Below are 18,382 nucleotides of genomic sequence, written 5' to 3'. Positions count from 1 at the left end.
AGCTGCTATCAATGTCCAATATGTATTGGGCCGCTGCAGGTTAGCGCAATCCAGCCAATGTCGGATGACAACCTGCTTTCTCCCGAGGGCCAGCCAAGCTCAAATGGCGGCCCGTATGCCTTGTTCTGCCAGTATTGTAACTGGTCTTCTACCGACGTTGGAATCAAATTCGACCGGCCCAGCGGTATCCACTCGCAACTTGGCAAGTTGAATAATGGCGGTTCGCCAAAGATCACCATTAGGGATGTTAAGGAGAGGCGAAAGGAGAATCCAGATGAACCACCGCTGCCGGACGATGAGGTCGACCGCGATTTGCAGTTCGCAAGCTTGAGGGCTTTTTATCAGGAACAGTTGGCAGATTCAAACCCCTCTCTTGGCGGTATGACGTTGCAAGACAGTATAGGATTTTCCTCACCGGCCGCCTTGTCGAGGATAATGTCACTTTACACCGGCCGTGGTCATCCAGGACGTATGCAGCAGGGTCCAGCTGATATTATGCGCGAGGCACTAAACTCAGAGGAAGGCCTCAAATTGGCCCAATTGGACGAATCAAGCATGATCAAGAAGTTGACCAACGACGGATGGCAAGCCACCACCTCCTCGGAGCAGCGTGCCCACCAGGTCTCGGCGGGACGCTTTCAAGATGAGCTACGACCCATACCGTATCTGCTGCGTACTAAGCGCTCTAAGCGCTGCCCTGCTTGTCGTCACATCATCTCCAAACCTGAGAGCAAAGTCGCGTCTACAAGGTTTAAAATTCGGCTGGTGGCAAAGTCCTACATCCCTACCATCACTATTCGTCCTATGCATCCAACTGCAGCGCCTGTACCAGTCACATCTCGGCCAGCCGTCAACGACGAGGCACCATTGACACCGCTCAAACCGTATCAGTATATTCTGACCTTCAAAAACCCACTCTTTGAAAGCATCAAGGTGACGCTAGCAACGTCAAACACCACACCTGGGAGATTTGCTAGCAAAGTCACCGTTTTGTGTCCCGAATTTGAAGTTGACGCTAACACCGACATGTGGGACGACGCTTTGAAAGACGAGGGGAGAGACAATGGTCGCAAAAGAGATGAAGGTGCTGGCCAAGGAGAAACAGCAAAAATATGGGAAAGGGGACGTAACTGGGTGAGCATCATACTCGAAGTCGTCCCAGCATCCCTACGGCCAGAGCATCAAACTCTACTCGGAAAGGATAAGGACGACGTGGACGATAGTCCCCTGAAAGAAGACGAGGACATTCTGGAGATACCAATGTTTATACGGATGGAGTGGGAGGCGGATGCCCAGCATGACATGGTCTCGGCGCATGGAAAGGATAAAGAAGCCAAGGAGAAGAGGGAACTGGCATATTGGTGTGTTCTTGGCGTGGGACGCATCAGTCACGAGTGAGTTGGCACAGCACGAATAGATTCAGATACCCTGTCGGAGAAAAATGGTTTTTTATGGGCACGACAACAAGTGGTCGGTGATTGATCAATAAATATCATGAAGCAGCCTGTGTCATTATCAAGCTACCATAATCATTAAGACGCCAAAAGCCCCATTTTTTGACCAGCCATCGAATTGTGACAGATGAAAATATACCCAGCATCTCCCGAACCCCGAGATTGCCATGCCCAATGCTTAAAGAAAATTCCACTTTTCGGTTTAGAGCTCAGCGCTGGCGACCTGAGGGAACTCGAAGTTCACATTGCGGCCGGTAAGACGGCGGTAAACCTCGGCGTAGGTGTCGAGTCTGTAGTCAACACCGACGCGCTCCTTCTCGTCAAGAAGGACCTTGAGCAGCTTGCTGCCGTCCTCCTTGGTGCGGATACGCTTGCCGACGATCTCGACAGGGAAGCACAGATCGGCCAGGATGGCGTCGTGGACGGCGGTCAGGGTGCGGGAACGGGGGCGCTTCTGCTTCTGGGTGTTGCGGGAGCGAGCAGATCGCTTGGGGCGAGGCAAGATGCGGCGCGAGGCGAGGATCAAGACGTGGCGGTCAGAGAACTTCTTCTCGAGCTCACGCGTCAGGCTGCAGCGGGTTAGTACCGGTCCCGAGGCTGGCTGTGAGGGAAGCGAGCAAACTTACCGCTGCTGAACACGGTGGAAGCCCTGCAGGGAAGGGACGGGGACAAAGATGACAACAGCCTTCTTGCCGTGGCCAACTTCGATCTAATCAAGACCCAAAGTCAGCATGCGAGCTCCAGGACATAGCCTTGGACCGCTTCCCGTCCTGTTCCAGAAGTCAATTGTACGCTGGCTCCGGCGAGCATCCCCAAAACGAAGGTTGTAGAGTCTTGCAATAGACTATTTCTAGCCTGATGCACAATTTTTCTTCCAACTCGCCGTCGTAGCCGGGTGATGGCTCCAATCGTCTTTAATACTTCAGAGGACGCTCGTCGTAGCCATTGTATAGTTTCCTTTTGGGAACAGGATCTCGAAAGGCGCCTAGGCCAAGGATCTAATTTTATTTCATTTTCAAGTTCTCACCTCGCGGGCGGAGACGAACTGCAGAGGTCGCAGGGCAACCTTGAGGTCGGCAGTGTTGGTCTCGAGATCGTAGAGAGCCTGAGCAATGTTCTGCTCAAGCTCCGAGGGGTTCTGCCGCGAAGGGCTGTTGGGGGCGATCTTGTTCAGGGCCTGGGCGCTCATCTTGACTGGTGGTGCACAACGATGTTGGTGAGTACAGACAAGTGATGAAACGGTCAAGAAGTTTTGCACAATTGGAGTAGTTCGCTAAATTGGGGCTTTCGTGCCCTGACAAAGGTGGGGCTAGGAACTGGATCCTGTCTATGGCGATCACAGGATACTTCACGTGACAGGCACAAGCACTCCGACCGCCCCTCCCAGAGCAATTCAACGCCATGCATGCGCGCAGCAAAACCTCTCGTGCGACGACGATATTAGCTATTATGGTATGGATTCTGCCTGTTGCCTTTTGAGAATCAATCAATCTGATCATTTCTCCCTAAAATCCTTAGGGTGGATATGGGATTCTTATTTCCAAGTCACAGGCCCTCAGTTTGCAGATGATGGGTGAATGTCTCCTCAATCTCAAGACTGGCATCGTATCATGCGAGTAACCCGACGACCTTGGTATTTATGGCCTAGGTGTCAATTGGCTCGCTTCAATGTACAATTCAGTCAGTGGGAGTTTAAGGACCCGGTATGTAAAATTAGGCCTTACCTTTAGAATAACTGGCAGCTGTCATGGCAAGGCTATGGATTTTGGCAGCTGGCGACGGATAGCATGGCCCTAGTGAACCACTGCTCCTTCCTTTAAGATGCCTGGCGAAACAGCAGCTGTTACTTCTTCGAACTTCCGTGCTCTTTCCAGCTGTAACAGTCGTCTCCTGTTCTTTCGTCTCAATAAAGGATCGTACTCCAAACTCATCCTCTCCCCATCTCATATCCTTTCCAACCATTTCCGACCTCTGTCCCTCATTCAGGTCCTTATTCATAGCCCCTTTCCTCAATACTTGAGCCAGGCTTTCACTTCACCCTTGAAGTCCTCGTCACCTTGAACTGTTGCACTGTACGAACCTAAAATGGGTGCTTCGACGCTGCTTCTTGCCTTGGGTGCGGCTGCCACGGTGCTGGCTCAGGGTAACCATGCCATCGACTCCTTTGCATATCAAGGATGCTCTTCTGTTGATATGTCATGCTTTACACCGCCTGTGCTTCTAAGTGCCCAGCCTATTACTCCGGAAATGTGCCAGTGGGCCTGTCTAGGTCATCAATTTGCTGCTTTGTTCCCAGAGTGAGTCTGAAGAATACGACCTGTGGGAATCTATTCATGTCTGACGTTTCTAGGGATTGTCGTTGCGGAGATGACGCCAACGCCATCAAGTCCCTCGATGAGAGAGCTTGCAATACTCCATGCTTGGGAGATCCAAACCATGGCATGTGCGGGAGCATTTGCCCAGCTGAAGGTCCCGCAATTGCCAATGTCTACACGAAGACAGAAGCAGCTAGCCAGCAGCCTCAGATTGAAACCATACATACAACTTCTACCTTCGCTCTGCCAATCACTTTAATCAGTTCTGAGGATTGCACCACATCTGACCAGGGCCCGGTGACTGAACAACCAGCTGGAGGTCTCATTACGCCTGTTGGGTCAGCACCTGGAATACCAACGACTGAACAACCAGCTGGAGGTATCATCACGCCTGTTGGATCAGCGCCTGGAATACCTACAACGTTCACTTTTGTGTTGTCTTCCAGTCCTGCGACCGTTACAACTCCTAGTGAAATGCCTCCTGCCCCAGCTAGGCTCACTACCTCGTGTCCTGATGAACAAAGCTCAGCAACTGAGGAACCAACTGTGGCACCACCCATCACGACGTGTGACGAAGATTCTTCCATTCCTGCTCCCAGCTCTGGCGTCCCGGTTCCGTATGGAACAACGACTGTCTCTCTTCCAGTGTATACATCGGATGCCGCTACGCCAGAGGCCACTACACCGGAGGCCACTACGTCGGAAGCCACTACGTCGGTGGGCACTACATCAGAAGCCACTACATCAGAGGCCACTACGTCAGAGGCAAAGCCCGCGACATTGCCTGTTCCATCTCCCCAGTCGTATTCGGATCCATACAGCTCACAAAAGGAGCAGGATCCTGAGGCCACAGCTAGCAGCGTCCCAGGTCCAAGCCAGGACCATCCAGACCGCCCTTCAATAAGCACTCTCTGGTCTCGTCCTTCGGATGTTGTCGACCCAACTGGACAGCCACCGGTTCCAGCCCAGGTACCAGGCTCAGATTCCACCCACAGCATGGTCCCGCCGCTGGCGACCATTGGAGGATTGGCTTTGATTGCGGCAATCATCATGTAAGCAAAGTAAGAGAATGTACGTTCCTTTGCCACGGATATATGACATGCAATGAGGCAGCAAGCATCTCGATTAGTTCTTTTTGGGCCAGTTTTGGACGTTGGTTGATAGCTGGAGTGAAAGTTGAAAGCTACGTAGTACCTCTGAGTGGTCGTAAAGTATTTATTCTAGAACCACTGTCTAATGTCTGTTGCGAGTTGTACCTAATGCTAAAATATACCTATCTTGTATCCGCCCTTGTCATGGATGAAAGCTATGTTTGATCTGGAACCAGTGTGTCCCGCAGTTGTTTGAGGGTGCCCGCACCGCCGCTCCAAATATTGCATCTCAAAGTGCTAAGCACTTTAGATTACTAGCTGAGAGACTACAGGGATATAAGAAAAGTCTTCAAAACACATTGCTTATAATATATAAATATTCTGGAAATCATGACGGTGAAATGGTGGAAAATCAAAATAAAACATGTTGGCACGCCAAGTTTTCTGTTCAGGGTAAGACAGCTCCGCCACAGCAATGCATCATCGGATGGTCCTCAGCGTAGCGGGGCAACGGTCGGTCTACCCCCCACCTACGCAATCAGTGAGCGTATTCCTCTGCTGCAACCAGACCAGAGCGGGAGTTGTGACCACTGCTACTACCAGGCTTGCGTTGATACGCTGGGAATCAGTTCAAGATGCAATCTGGGATTTCAGGTAGACATGCTCGGACCCAGCCGCGCCGGGAAAGCTGCTGACGTACTGTTTACAGCCTCGCAGGAGCTCCAAGCCGAGTTCAACTCGTTGCTCTCCTCGCCGTCGACCTTTGGCCTGATTGTTGGCATCGAAAAGGAGTCATTGGTACCCCTTACGACTCTTCCATCCCAGGGACCCTCATTCCTTGAAAACCTTGGGAGCTTACAGAGCCATCTGGAACCCAACGTTCCCCTCTACATCCTACTTCGTCGATACGATGACATCCCACGTCTGACAGCAATATCTTACGTTCCAGACACTGCGCACGTACGGCAGAAGATGCTGTTTGCATCTACAAGACTGACACTTGTCCGGGAGCTGGGCTCCGAGCATTTCAGAGAGACGATATTCGTAACGACTACAGACGAACTAAGTGAAAGCGGGTTCAAGAAGCACGACGCGCACACCGAACTTGCAGCTCCGCTGACCGAGGAAGAACGCACCCTGGGCGAGGTCAAGCGTGCCGAGCAGGAGGCGGGATCCGGTACAGGAACGAGGGAAATTCACCTGAGCAAGAGCTTTGCCATGCCCGTAGCGGAGGACGCCGTGGCCGCTTTGAAGGATCTGGGGCAGGACGACGGACGCGTGGTGGCCATGCTGGTGAGTGCAAAGGCGAATGGAGAATCCGCAGGGAAAGCAGGCTGACAAGAGGGCAGAAAATCAACCCCGAGAGCGAATCCGTGGAGCTGCTCCCCGAATCACCTCGGCCAGCGTCCATTGCCGAGCTGGCCAAGGCGATTTCCACGACGGAGCCCCGGTTCACGTTTTACAGATTCAAACACACGCACAATGGCGCGGAGCAGTCGCCAATCCTCTTCTTCTACACGTGCCCACTGACGGCCGGCAACAAGTCCATCAAGAAACGCATGCTCTACCCGTTGATGAAGCGAGCGGTGCTGGAAATTGCGGACAAGGAGGCCGGCTTGAGCCTGGAGAAGAAGTTTGAAGTCGAGGAGCCCAGCGAAATCACGGAGCAGTCGGTGATGGATGATTTGCACCCCAAGACTACGGCCAGGTCGGGGTTCAGCAGGCCCAAGCGGCCGGGTCGGTGATTTACTGGGTCGACACACGGGGCGGCGCGCGTGCGCTTTTAGACAAGGACGAATACGGCGATGGAAGAAGTAATAATTAAAAAACCGCATCCAATTTGCTATAAGTGACGGGGGATATTTCCCACTCGAGATATCGATTATGAAAATGCAAACATCCATTCCTCCGTACGGCCCCTCCTCTATGCAAAATAAGGCGGCATGAGCCATGACAAGCGTGGAAACAAAAATAATCAATACCAAAACAAAACCACGTTATGGCACCTTTGCAATATGCATCAGTCATGTTCCTCGGCGCGCCTCGACGTCTAGGTTTGGGTTGTGGAGGGCTGCCCCTATGTCCGAGAGCTCTATTCCGTTTGTGCACGGGACCATGTCAAGTGTGATTGATGTGTCAGTGTTGGCCCTTTTTTACTCCTCGTAGTTTCCGCCAACAAAAGACAGGTTGCTCCTCTCGATGCGCTGTCTCAGGAACTCGTAGACGGTAAAGGTGACGGCCTGGCCGGGGGCGACACGCATGATGCGCGGGGTGATGCCCTTGTAGAAGGCGTGGAAGCCCTCTTGCCTGCGAGGGGTGTGAAGTGGTTAGCACGAGAAGGCGGTTGTCAAAAAATATAATAAAAATAAATGAATAAATTAAAGTGAAAACCCACTTGAACATGTCGGCGGAGATGGCGGCTATCCTCGCCCAGGCGCCCACGCCCGGCTGGGCAGGCGTCTTCTGCAGGCGCGTCTTGATGGTGTCGATGGGTGCGTTGCTCAGGGGCCCCATGGCGCCGGAGACGAGGCCGATGAGGGTGGTCTGCCAGCTGGGCAGGTTGGTGCCGGCGTCCGCGTACGGGGGCTGCCACTCCTTGAGCCAGACCTTAAAGTAGCTGTAGGCGGTGAAGTTGACGGCCTGGTTGGTGCCCTGGCGCAGGGCGGTCAGGCTGACGCCGCGGTAGAGCGCGCCGAAGCCCTCCTCGCGGACGACCGTGTACAGGGCGTGCGCGGCGTTGCGGTACTTGGGCACGTCGAGCGGGTCGGCCATGGAGTGGTGCTGCGCCTGGAGCCGGATCTTGATGACCTCCATGGGGGTGACGACGGCGACGGCCTCGGTGACGCCCGCCGCGAGCCCGGCCGCGAAGGTCGCCTGGCCCGAGACCCGGCCCGTCGCCGGGTCCGCGAGCAGCTGCTTGTACGCCTCGAACGAGGTGAAGCGGATCGCCATCTTGGGCACGATGCCCGTGAGCACCGCGCCCAGGCCCTTGTACAGGCCGAGCGGCGTCTCGCGGCGCACGATTTCCACACCGGTCTTGATGAAGCCGCGCTTGGGGGCGCCGGGCTGCCGCGCCCGCCGCGAGAGCTGCATGCGCACCTTGATTGTGTCTGGGGCCCGTCTGAGTGTCAGTCCGGCTGCGCTGCGTGCTTGGTCAACACGGTTTGGGGGGGGGAAACGTACCCAGTGGATGGCACACGAGGGCTTCCATCATGCCGGCGCCGCCTCCGGCTGTGGGAAATCGTTGCTGGTTAGCACTCAATTGCGTCTTTTGTCGGGCGGACAGGCCCACGAACCGATGAGGTTGACTGCCGCCGTCGGCGGTTTGCGATTGTTGTCGCTGGGAGGCATGGCGACACCTGTTTTCTAGTCTTGCTGTTTCTTTTTGAAGACCTCGAAATACGGCGCAGACGACGGAATGGATTGCCGGGCTCGAACGCTGTTGCGCCTGTCGCAAGGTGTTTTGCTCGTTGCGTCACAGCCGAACAGGTCGCGGGCTTCACATGCAAGACGCTCTATGCCGGCGCTACCCTTGCGCAAAAGACCAAGAGACAGCACAGCCCAATGACTGGACCGACGGCAATGGCAGAGAAGCTTGAAGGAATATATGAAAAGGGGAGAGTTTACAAAAAAAAAAACCGGAACAAGATGCCCTCTCGTGGAAAGCAAAAAGAGTCACACGCGCAAATGTCGGGGCCGTTTGGCTTTTGACATATGATTCTGGGCTTGGGCTGTGGCGGGCGCGATCGGGTGCGCCATGGAGATTTGGGGGAGAAACGTGGAACTAGCTGGGGCGGCCGAGTACGCTTGGCCAGTCACAAGACCAGCTCGTCCAAGGGGACCCGGCTCTGGGAAGTCGTTGCTTGCCCTGTGGTGAGAGAATGTGTGTGGCTTTTGGTCGTGGGAGCTGTGTATAAGCTCGGTTGTCCCGCGGCTGTGGGATGCGAGTGACGCATCGGGGACGCAGGTCAATAAGACAAGGAGGGCCGCGGGGCCCCCACTTTACTCACTCGGAGTCAGATTGGCCTTGTCCTGGCCGGCGGTTTGGGGAATGCCGGACGGGCGGAGGGCTCTTGGATGTGACGGTCCATGTGGCCGACGGACATGGCTGGTCGTGCAGTTTGCATAGTGGGCGTTATTCTGCCGAGAAATAGTTTGTGACACCTTTTTGTTCTGGTCGACACTCGCGCATGTTCATGTACAATATATCTATGCTGCTCTTCATTCTCGCTGCGTCGTCCTTGTCTGCCCGCCTGGCCAAGAGTTAGTCGGGTCTCTTCCCCAGCTAAATGAAAATCCACAGCCAGCCCGAGCCCCACACCCGCAAGCCGAGCTTGTGATGTTGCGGGGTGGGTCCCTTTTTTGCTACCTCGACTTGAACCAAAGCCCGTTTTGCCGTTACTTCAACGCTGTCCGATGCCCTGGGATGAAAGGAGACCACAGGCCATCTTTTCCATGCGGATGGTTCAGCCTCAGAGGGTAATTATCGATCAGATGTATACAAAAAAAAAAAAAAGACAGCGGTGCCAAAATTGCTGCTCTCCCAAAGTGGTATCCAAGCGCCGGAAGGGATCGGGTGCCCCGTACCTGGATGGTTCCGGCCATCTAATTGGCCAGGTTGCCGGCTCCAATGGCTTCAATGTTGCCGTCCTTTACCGAGGTACGTTTACCTTGAGCTTCGAGATTGATAAGTTGGGACATGCGATGGGACATGCAATTTGTCGATATGTAGAGAGAGAAACGTCTTATAATTTTTTATTAAATTACGTAGATTTTATGCGTCTAGCAGACCTCGGCAATAAACATTGAGAGCGGCTCATTTGAATGGATGGAGCGCTCGCGCACTGCTTCAGTCCCAAGCTTGCAGCGCATTTGAGACCTAGGTATTCACATATTGCCCCTTTTTAGCGTTAAACAAATCAAAAACTCCGTCGGGCGTTTCGTCTTCTAGAACGCTTCCTCGGCCAAGGCACCGGTGACCGAGATACCCTCGGTGATAGACCTTGGCCGGAAGAATGCAAGCTTATTACACCAGACCGCATGCAGAATCTGCAACTGCAACCACACTTGTTCCAGCACGTATTATCAACGACGAACCAGACGCCCAGGCAAAGCGCCAAATCAAGGAGAGCCAATACATCCACTCGAGAAAAAGGCACACCGCAGATCCCACTCTTGCGGTGGCCAAGACTCACATTGGCATAAATATGGTCTCTGTTCTACATGGATAACAAAATACACCATCTCATCACCAATCAAGGCACCGCCCATGTTGAACACGCATGTATTCCTGGGATTTTTATCTAGTATATCAACCTGCCCATGCGCCGTGCCAAGTACCAATTATCCCCCAAAACGCCATTCTTGACTGCATCTCCTGTTTGAAAAGCCCTACAAGTGCTTCGTACACACCACAGAATGCTGGCATTAGTCGGACATGTCATTATACAAAAGAAGGCATCTGCATCTGCATACAGGTGGTATCTCAAACCAAACACCTAAATACGCCCGCGATATTTATGCAACACAAGCAAACATGATCGAAACGTTGAAATGCGACGCCCCTTTTTTTGTCCTTTTCTCCGAGATCATCGTCTAAATGGATTTTGAGATCGGTATAGTCATTATGATGGCGTTCCTCGTTCTTCGAGAGTCTCACCCTCGAAACTGTACAGACGTACTTCGCCGTCTTCGCTGCCGCTGGCCATGCGGCTGTCGCTGAGACCAACGCAAGTAACTGGCCCTGCATGGCCCGTGAAACTTCGCTCACACTTTCCAGAGCGAGGCTCCCAAATCTTGGTCATGGAGTCGTTGGCACCAGTCACGACACGTAGTGTGTCGCCCACAAGACCCCAGATACCTTCGACATGGCCAAACATACTCCTGATGCATTTGCCTGTGACAATGTCCCAGAGTCGGACGGTATTGTCCAGACCACCCGTCAACATATATCGTGGAGGCAGAGGTCTTGTGGTGTCATGCGTAAAGCCACAGCCGAATGATGCTCTCGAGTCATCTGGCTGCTCTGGGATTGGCGTTGGCGTCGCGCTGCGATTGCTGTGTACAGAGATGGTGTCGGCCTTGTCGTCACTGGGGATTTCATCTGGCTCAAAGTCCTGCGGCATTAGGAGCACCTGCTGTACTTGGCCGACGTGCCCGCGGAACGTCTTGATGCACTGCTTCGAATCCAGGTCCCACAACTTCACAGTCATGTCGTCGGATGCGGAGAACACTGTCCTCGATGGCGAGTCAATTCGAACGTGGTTGACCCAATCTGTATGGCCACGCAGAGAGAAGGTCTCCTTGTTGCCAAAGCTGAAAATCTTGACCGTCTTGTCGATTGATCCAGAGGCTAGCGTGCATCCGTCAAAGTGAACCGACAAGACACCTTCGGTATGACATTGCAAAGTGCTAAGACACTCCCCTGTCTGCCAATTCCAAATCTTGATGGTTTTGTCGAAGCTCCCACTAATCAGCTTGGAATCGTCAAACTGCAGGCAACGAACAGTAGAGGTATGACCACGTAGCGTCCGAATGACTTCACCAGTCTCAATGTTCCAAATCTTGATAGTAGTATCGTAGGAGCCCGTTGCCAAGATATTGTGGTCGAATTGAAGACAGGTGACGCCGTTCTCGTGCCCCTTGAACGTTTTGATTGTGCATCGCCCCGTCTTCCAGTTAAACCCGACCTTGTATCGATCACGGTAGACATCCTTCCACGGGCGAAACTTGCGCTCGTTGTCGAGATGAGACCGAGAATTGCTAGGACCACTCAGTCGTGGTCTCTTGGATGGCCCGTCGTCACCGCTGGGGTTCGATCGCTTGTTCGATTCGGGAGAGTCGGCACGGTGGCCATTTGTCTCAACAGAGGGCCCCGCGCGTTCTGCCTGATCGTGGCGGTGATGGGCGGTTTGATGTCGGCTCCAGGCCATGAGTTTCTTCTTTTCGAGGAGCGGCAGGCCCCAGCCGCACTTGGTGCACTTTCTATCAATATGTTGCTCGCACATTCTGTGCCACACGACGTCATCATCTGCTAAACTGCGCCATCGTCGACTGACTTGAGCAGCTTTACACAGTGAAACAGTATCAAGATGACTAAGAATCTTGTACGACAGCTCCGTCGGCAAGGCAGCGAGGAAGTCGATCTTGAGTTGTTCCTGAACTTCACGAGAAACGGTGGACAGTTGGGGGAAGCAGCATTGGGTGATGATTCCCTGCAACATCAATTCTCGCTGCTTGGATGGCGCAGCAGAGAAAAGCGACCAGACATGTGTAATGGCTTCTTGGTCGGCAGTGGGGAGGCTGTTGAGTTCCTGTGAAGAGACGAGTTAATTCATGCCTTATAGTCTTGTCTGGCAATATTGGAGGCAACCTACACTTTGGATAAAGCCCATCTTGGTCTCGTCTGCTGCTCGGCGACACTTTGAATCAGGGCGATGTCGATAACAGAATTTAGTATTGGGATCCTTGATGCGGGTCCAGGTTGCAGGACTTTTTGCGCCAGTCTTGGTGTTGTCTTTTCCAACGGGGGCATAAAGTCCAGGGATGTGTTCCTTGAGAAACGGGCTGACCGTCTTCACCACAAGTTCGGAGGCCATCTTCTTGAGGCGGGTATTATCCTCCTCTTGGGGTCTCCTCCGGTCGCAGTTATCTCGAGAAGGTTGTTGGGCAGGAGGAAGGTCGGGAGAGGGAGAGCTCGGTGATTCTACGAGAGGGTCTGGCGCGATATCGTCCCGAGTATTGGACGAGGAGAGGTGGTTTTGATCATGATTCGGAGTCAATGCCGCAGACGCATGCTGGCGGTGGCCGTTGAGGTGCGCAAATGTTTCCATGACGGCGAGAGTCTCGGGGGGGGGGATTGCGCACAGAAAAGCCTAAATACTGTCGAGGCCGTGCAAGGCCATGGGTGTTTCACGTCGGTGATGCGTGCCAGGAAGATGATGACGTGCTCTAGGAGAGGTGTACTGTAAGCACAAGGGGAGAGGGCAATCGAAGGATCGAGTATGGACGAGGGAACAGAGGGCCGGAATGTTGAATTACGGTTCGGCTGCTAAATGATGGCAGCAGAACCACGAGGTTTGCGAGGACTAGCGGTGGCGGCAAGTCCACTTGCACCAGACAGACGTCGGATAGCGGGGGTTCCCCGAGTCACAGTGCCAGTCAAAATGGCAGTCGCTGCACCCAAGTGGCTCCTGCCTCGTCTTGCGACCGGCTCTCGGGTCCCACCGACCGCCGAACCCGCTCGAGAGCAAGAGCCAGATGCTAACAGTTGGCAGCACGAGCCACTGACACGAGCTCTTTTCTTTGTTCTTTCTTCCTTTTCCGCAATTTCATATGTCCCATTTGCTAAGGCATTTCCTCTCATTTATTCTACTGTGACATTTTGTGTGTGCCGGAGCCTCACCGACTGAATGCTCAGAATCGGACTATGCGCGTACGGAGTACATGCAGACGATCAACCTAGCGCCTGGGTTTACAGCCCCAGACAAGCCTGCACATCACCAAGCTTCGGACCTGGCAGAACCGACAAGTAACACGCTAGCGATGACGTGCGCCAGCAGCAAATGCGGCTCATCAGGCTCGTTGCCACTTGGAGACGGGAACCACTTGTGATCTCGCCATCACAATTGCGCCATCCAGGGCACACAAGAGATGACCGAGCTAGTCTAAAATAGGACGCAGATGGGGGCAGCTCCGTGCCTAGGCCAATCACTTCCGCATACCAGGCCCAAAACGGCCATGGCGCAAGACTTCACGCGACAAGAACTTTGACAATTCCCACGTCCTATTTTAGAGACATCTCTCCCTGAGACTTTGGTTAATGGAACGATGCATACGTATCATATGTGAATGACTCTTATTTGAAGTTTGTTGCACTTGAACGGATTCTTCTGCCTTGGCTTCCGAAGAATCCGAAGGTGAGCTCCAAGTCTCTTCGACTGGGCACCCTGTCAGCTCGGTGATGCGAGGCTCGTTTTCAAGCCGATGTTGTAAGACGTGTTTCGCGGCCAAATGTCGACGCCGACCAGGGCAGATCCCCTATAATAGGTTCGGTGCTATTGGATGGGATGATACGATTAGCCACCTGGCCAGTCCACGACGCCGGTCTTCGAGCATGGCGGTGACGGACTGGACTGGTATCTGCCGCAATGTTCATGTGAAACAACCAAGCTATGGCACAGCGATGGTGTATTTCAGGGGCCAGGATATGATGTCCTCGGAATGCCGTGGACTGCGGCCGATAGTGGATGCCCAAAACTTCTTCAGGCATTCTGGTGAGATTTTTAAGAAAAAGAAAAAGCACCCTGTCATCAAGGCTCAGCTTCAGCTGCTGAGCTGTCCGGGATTACGACGCCGCGGCTCACCTCAACAGCATGTGCCTGCCTGCCAACCATGGAAGTTCTTCGATGGTGAGATCTAGTGACATTCTTGTCTCACATCGAAGCGCTTGGCCTGCGCGACATCTGAATCGCCTCACAAGCTTCCAGGGCCAGTCTCCTCGCCGTCCTATAATGGTCTTAGATCTTGTGCTGTTGGGCTTTGACTGAACCCCCGAGGTCACGCCTATCTCGGGGAATATAGAAATATTCCATTATTCTTGAGCAAGGATATGGGAGATGAGGATTTCCCTCTCTAAACTGCAAAAAGTCTCCGTTAGCTTGCTGAACGTAGCAACCGCCACGACGTAACCACCACGCTCAGGCATGGGCAACAAGTATTCACAAGCCCTCGCCCGATCAACTCAAAATATCGCCGTAATGCCCTCTTCCACTTGCGACGGCCGCTTTTGGACAATGACGCATTCGCGCCCCTGTAATAAGCACAGCGGCAGGGCATGAGCCAGATATGAACGAAACAACTGAGCTCGATAGGGCTGTATTCCCCTGGTAAATGGGAATTTTCCACAAATAACATCATGTTTGGCATAAGAGAGCTATACGTGGCGGGATTATGAGGAAATTTCTCGAAATATATGCCTGGTACGTCGGCTTATCACATGTACCATGTATCCTTGATTCAGGGGGAAAAGCGCGGAAGCCGTACTAAACTTTCCGCGTCAACATGGAGATTTAAGATGCTGGATTGATTCTTTTATCGTTTCAGGATAGTTCACACACTGGCTGGTCATCGGAAATACATATAACGGCAAGCAGGGACAAGGATATCAGACCGCTTTCTGATGGAGCATCAGGGGGATGCTTACACGGAGATTTACGTGTCCACTATGTTTGCCAAGAAAAAGATATCCCTGCCAGAGGCTAGTTCAAGATTGGAATGCCCCTCAACTGTGCTCGAAAGTCTTTCTCGGGGCGGTTGCCGTCTTCTGACAGTATCAATATCAAGACTGGCCTTAATCTTCGTCTGCCGATTTCTCACGGCGCAAAAGCTGGAGCCTTGAAATTGGTCAAGATTCGTCAACCAAAAAGTCTACTCTCAACGACTTCGTTCGTTTGGGAACGCCGACTGCGGTCAATCTCTGCAAGATGTTTGTGCGTATGCTCCATCAGTCACTCATGCAGGGCTCAGGCTTGCGAGCGGCGGGGGGGTAAAGAAATTGATGGCTTTGACACCAGGATTGGAATTTGGAGCGTCAAATGCAAAGAAAGAAACATGGACTTTTCTTCTTGGCCGGATCTTCGGCGGCAGCAAAATACCCAAGTGGTGCTCGCAGTTTCCGCCCGGCCAAAATATGATCCGGCAGGTTTCACCTTTGTTTTCTGCAAGTTATGAACGGCAACAAGGCGGAGAGCGAAGAGATTATGAATTGTTGCATTGGCAAAAATCTGGGGATGCGAGTTTGACGGCTCACAGTTGGTAAACATACCGAAGATGGCGGATCCATCCTACAACGGCGATTTCAAATTTTCGTTTAGCCAGTTACAAGTTCCGATGGCAGGTAAATAAGATCTCCAGGAGTAACTCGGACGTTGAGCTAAAGCACCAAGTTGCAAAACCTCTTGCTTTTTTACCTCCCGCGGTCGCAAAGCTCGATGTTTCCAGCAAGACCCTGCGTGACCTGCTGTGGTCTTGTACAGCTTCAGAGCCCAGATGACTGCGAAAACTGGCCGAACTCAAGACCATGTGCGCTTCCCCCGTGGTACTCGTCTGTGTCTCTTGACCCTTGGCAAGTTATTTTCCTGCCATTCGGGTCAGGTCAGGTCGGCGAGCAATGATCGGGTTACACTCTCGAGCATCGCGGTTCGAGGCCCTTTCGTTCACAGGCACGTCTGTGACGAAGTGAAACATGGGACAGCCATGACACCCAATGGAAACAAGTCGTGACAGCATTGAATTGATTGTAGGTATGATATCAGTTCAAAACCTAATTAGCCTGAGCGATTCTCTTACACCCAAATGGTCATCGGTCACGGTCACGCCTCGCTCAACCGTCCCCTGACATGGCCTAGTAACCCAGATGAAAGGAATTAGCTCCCCAAGATTTTCTATCCATTTCCTAATTTGCAAGAAATGACTCTCACCTTGCGTTGTGGTTGGTGCTTTCCATAGACACCCAGCATTCCTGACGTCGGTGCATTCCAGTGACCGGCCCAGCCAGAGTGCGTGAAGCCGCGGGCGTGACGCCTCTCTTTTACGGGGAGGGCAAAGCTGTCCAGAGGTGGGAGGCCGCATCTGCGAGGCAAGAGGGCAAAAGAGAAAAAGAGGCCTCGTCACCGGTTCTACTTTTTGACCCCTTGCAGTCCGTCGTTGGCGTCCTGTATTAGTACTATCACCGCACTGGGCAGAAGTTTCATCATGAGCTTCAGCAGTATGCCTGGCCGCTCCCTACACCACCAGACGTTCTAAGCAGAACGAGAGATCTTTCCACTCGGCGCCGCTCACTGCTTTGAAGTGGCCAAGAGAGTCACGCATCCGCCGAGGCCACGATGGACGTCCACGGCCCGCCGATACGGTACCCAACGCCGCGCGCAAGCACCTGCATGTGCGGCACAGACAGCAACGACAACGGCTCCTCGTTCCGGGCATCCGACGACTCGACGCTGGCGGAGAGCATACCCTCCAGCCCCCGGCAGCCTCCTGCGTACGGCGCCGAGCGAGCACCGCCCCTGTACCAGGAGGAGGACGACCCGGACGACGTCAAGGCCCGGCGCAAGGCCCGGCGAGCGCTCTGCATACGCCTCCTGACGTCCATCTTCATCACGGTCCTCGTGTCGCTCATCGTGGCGGCCGTCGTGGCCCGAATCCACGACAGCAACATCAACCCCGGCTGGAGCAGCAGCGAGACCGCGTCCAACAGGTAAGTCGAGTCAAGGCCAACGCAGCCGGGGGCAAGAATTGCTGACGGAACGTGACAGAACCAACGGGACCAGCTTCACCATGATATCCGGCAGCAGGCCGTCCTCGGCGGCGCTCCCGGCATCCGCGACCGAGGCGGCGGCCCAAGAGGCCAAAACCGCCGCCGCCGCCACGCACCAGGCCGAGGCGACCACCACGGCCGGTGCCTCTTCTCCAGCGCCGACCTCCACGGCGGGCGAAAGAGTCCAGGGGCAGACGGTGGACTGCGCGTCCATGGGGGTATTTGTGAATGCCACGCCGGTGACGGACATGGCCCCCGTGCCGACGAGGATCGCGGCGCCCGCGAGCCAGCGGCGAAAAGTGCACCTTGTCGTGGACGACGGCGACGGTGACCAGTTGCTCGACGTGGCCGTGTACAGGTTCAACGGGTGTCTGCTGTCTCGGGAGTCGTACAGGAGCTCGCAAGACGGCGGCGTGGCCTACCGCTGCAGCTTGGCTTGTCCTCACAAACCTCGGCGGCACGCGAAGCAGGCCCGGGAGGTGGCGGCCGGAGAATGGGGTGCCTGCGGTTAGGGACCTCGATCAGGGGGGTTTAATTTGCTGGGCCAACTTTTGTAAACGGGGCTTAATACGAAGAGTTTCTTTCTGTACGTTACGTGGATTCATGTTGGTCGAGGTTTGGCTGGCGTTTTGGACATCGAGCCGGCGTGTACTGCGACGAGGACCTTGTTGATATTTTAATTGTAAATGTATACACGCCGAGCTGGCCAAGTGATTACATGTATCTTCATGGGTGCGCGGACATACGAAATGGTAGCAACAACGCTATTGGCGTACTATTTTACAAACAACACTTTTTTCTTCCCGCCCAGCATTGTCCTGCAGTGAGGGGAGTCCATCACGTCCAATGTACGTTGTACATACATGCATGTGGCTTTTTGGGGAATCATCAATCTCTCGGGCGCGGCATACAAGCCGTTTCGTGGCACGCGGAGTGAACCCCTGACGAGTGCGTTGCCGGCCTGCCCGCGAAGCCGTTGTCTAGTCATGAACCACCCTTCGCAGCCGGGTTTCATCGAGCACACTCTGAGAATCTGCGAACCTCGGCCGTACCTCTTTGCAGCAGCGGGCTCGTATCTTCCCCGACCATGTTTTGCAACTCGCCAGCCCAACTTGTGGTGGAAGCAACGGCGGGACCAACACACCGAGCCTTGCTGGCATGAATCTTCTACCCAAGTCTCTTGCTTCTCCGAACTTTGTCTGTCCT

The 18,382-nt window shown here is 53.8% G+C and overlaps 7 protein-coding genes across 7 annotated transcripts; 4 read left to right on the top strand and 3 right to left on the bottom strand.

Moving 5' to 3' along the window:
• Positions 1-57: 57 nt before the first annotated feature.
• On the top strand, positions 58-1,398 carry MAA_07172 (dynactin subunit; the record flags this gene model as incomplete). Its single annotated transcript, XM_007825170.1, has 1 exon — positions 58-1,398. The coding sequence occupies one exon, from the start codon at positions 58-60 to the stop codon at positions 1,396-1,398; it is 1,341 nt and encodes a 446-aa protein (XP_007823361.1).
• A 258-nt stretch (positions 1,399-1,656) lies between these two features.
• On the bottom strand, positions 1,657-2,643 carry MAA_07171 (Ribosomal protein S7e; the record flags this gene model as incomplete). The annotated part of the gene is made up of 3 exons (XM_007825169.1): positions 1,657-2,023; positions 2,081-2,163; positions 2,482-2,643. The coding sequence occupies 3 exons, from the start codon at positions 2,641-2,643 to the stop codon at positions 1,657-1,659; spliced, it is 612 nt and encodes a 203-aa protein (XP_007823360.1).
• Positions 2,644-3,539: 896 nt separating this feature from the next.
• MAA_10782 (uncharacterized protein) lies at positions 3,540-4,825 on the top strand (the record flags this gene model as incomplete). Its single annotated transcript, XM_011412701.1, has 2 exons — positions 3,540-3,751; positions 3,805-4,825. The coding sequence occupies 2 exons, from the start codon at positions 3,540-3,542 to the stop codon at positions 4,823-4,825; spliced, it is 1,233 nt and encodes a 410-aa protein (XP_011411003.1).
• A 695-nt stretch (positions 4,826-5,520) lies between these two features.
• On the top strand, positions 5,521-6,605 carry MAA_07170 (Actin-binding, cofilin/tropomyosin type; the record flags this gene model as incomplete). The annotated part of the gene is made up of 2 exons (XM_007825168.1): positions 5,521-6,153; positions 6,210-6,605. The coding sequence occupies 2 exons, from the start codon at positions 5,521-5,523 to the stop codon at positions 6,603-6,605; spliced, it is 1,029 nt and encodes a 342-aa protein (XP_007823359.1).
• Positions 6,606-7,013: 408 nt separating this feature from the next.
• MAA_07169 (mitochondrial succinate-fumarate transporter-like protein) lies at positions 7,014-8,211 on the bottom strand (the record flags this gene model as incomplete). The annotated part of the gene is made up of 4 exons (XM_007825167.2): positions 7,014-7,167; positions 7,256-7,970; positions 8,044-8,091; positions 8,157-8,211. 4 exons carry the CDS (start codon positions 8,209-8,211, stop codon positions 7,014-7,016), a joined length of 972 nt encoding a protein of 323 aa, XP_007823358.2.
• A 2,273-nt stretch (positions 8,212-10,484) lies between these two features.
• MAA_07168 (sulfur controller-2) lies at positions 10,485-12,692 on the bottom strand (the record flags this gene model as incomplete). The annotated part of the gene is made up of 2 exons (XM_007825166.1): positions 10,485-12,173; positions 12,237-12,692. The coding sequence occupies 2 exons, from the start codon at positions 12,690-12,692 to the stop codon at positions 10,485-10,487; spliced, it is 2,145 nt and encodes a 714-aa protein (XP_007823357.1).
• Positions 12,693-16,745: 4,053 nt separating this feature from the next.
• MAA_07167 (uncharacterized protein) lies at positions 16,746-17,688 on the top strand (the record flags this gene model as incomplete). The annotated part of the gene is made up of 2 exons (XM_007825165.1): positions 16,746-17,116; positions 17,175-17,688. 2 exons carry the CDS (start codon positions 16,746-16,748, stop codon positions 17,686-17,688), a joined length of 885 nt encoding a protein of 294 aa, XP_007823356.1.
• Positions 17,689-18,382: the final 694 nt, after the last annotated feature.

The sequence above is a fragment of the Metarhizium robertsii genome, assembly GCF_000187425.2.
Source record: "Metarhizium robertsii ARSEF 23 chromosome Unknown MAA_Scf_2, whole genome shotgun sequence".
Classification (NCBI taxonomy): domain Eukaryota; kingdom Fungi; phylum Ascomycota; class Sordariomycetes; order Hypocreales; family Clavicipitaceae; genus Metarhizium; species Metarhizium robertsii.
Note: the sequence above shows the minus strand (reverse complement) of the source record. Positions and strands in the feature narration are given on the sequence as shown.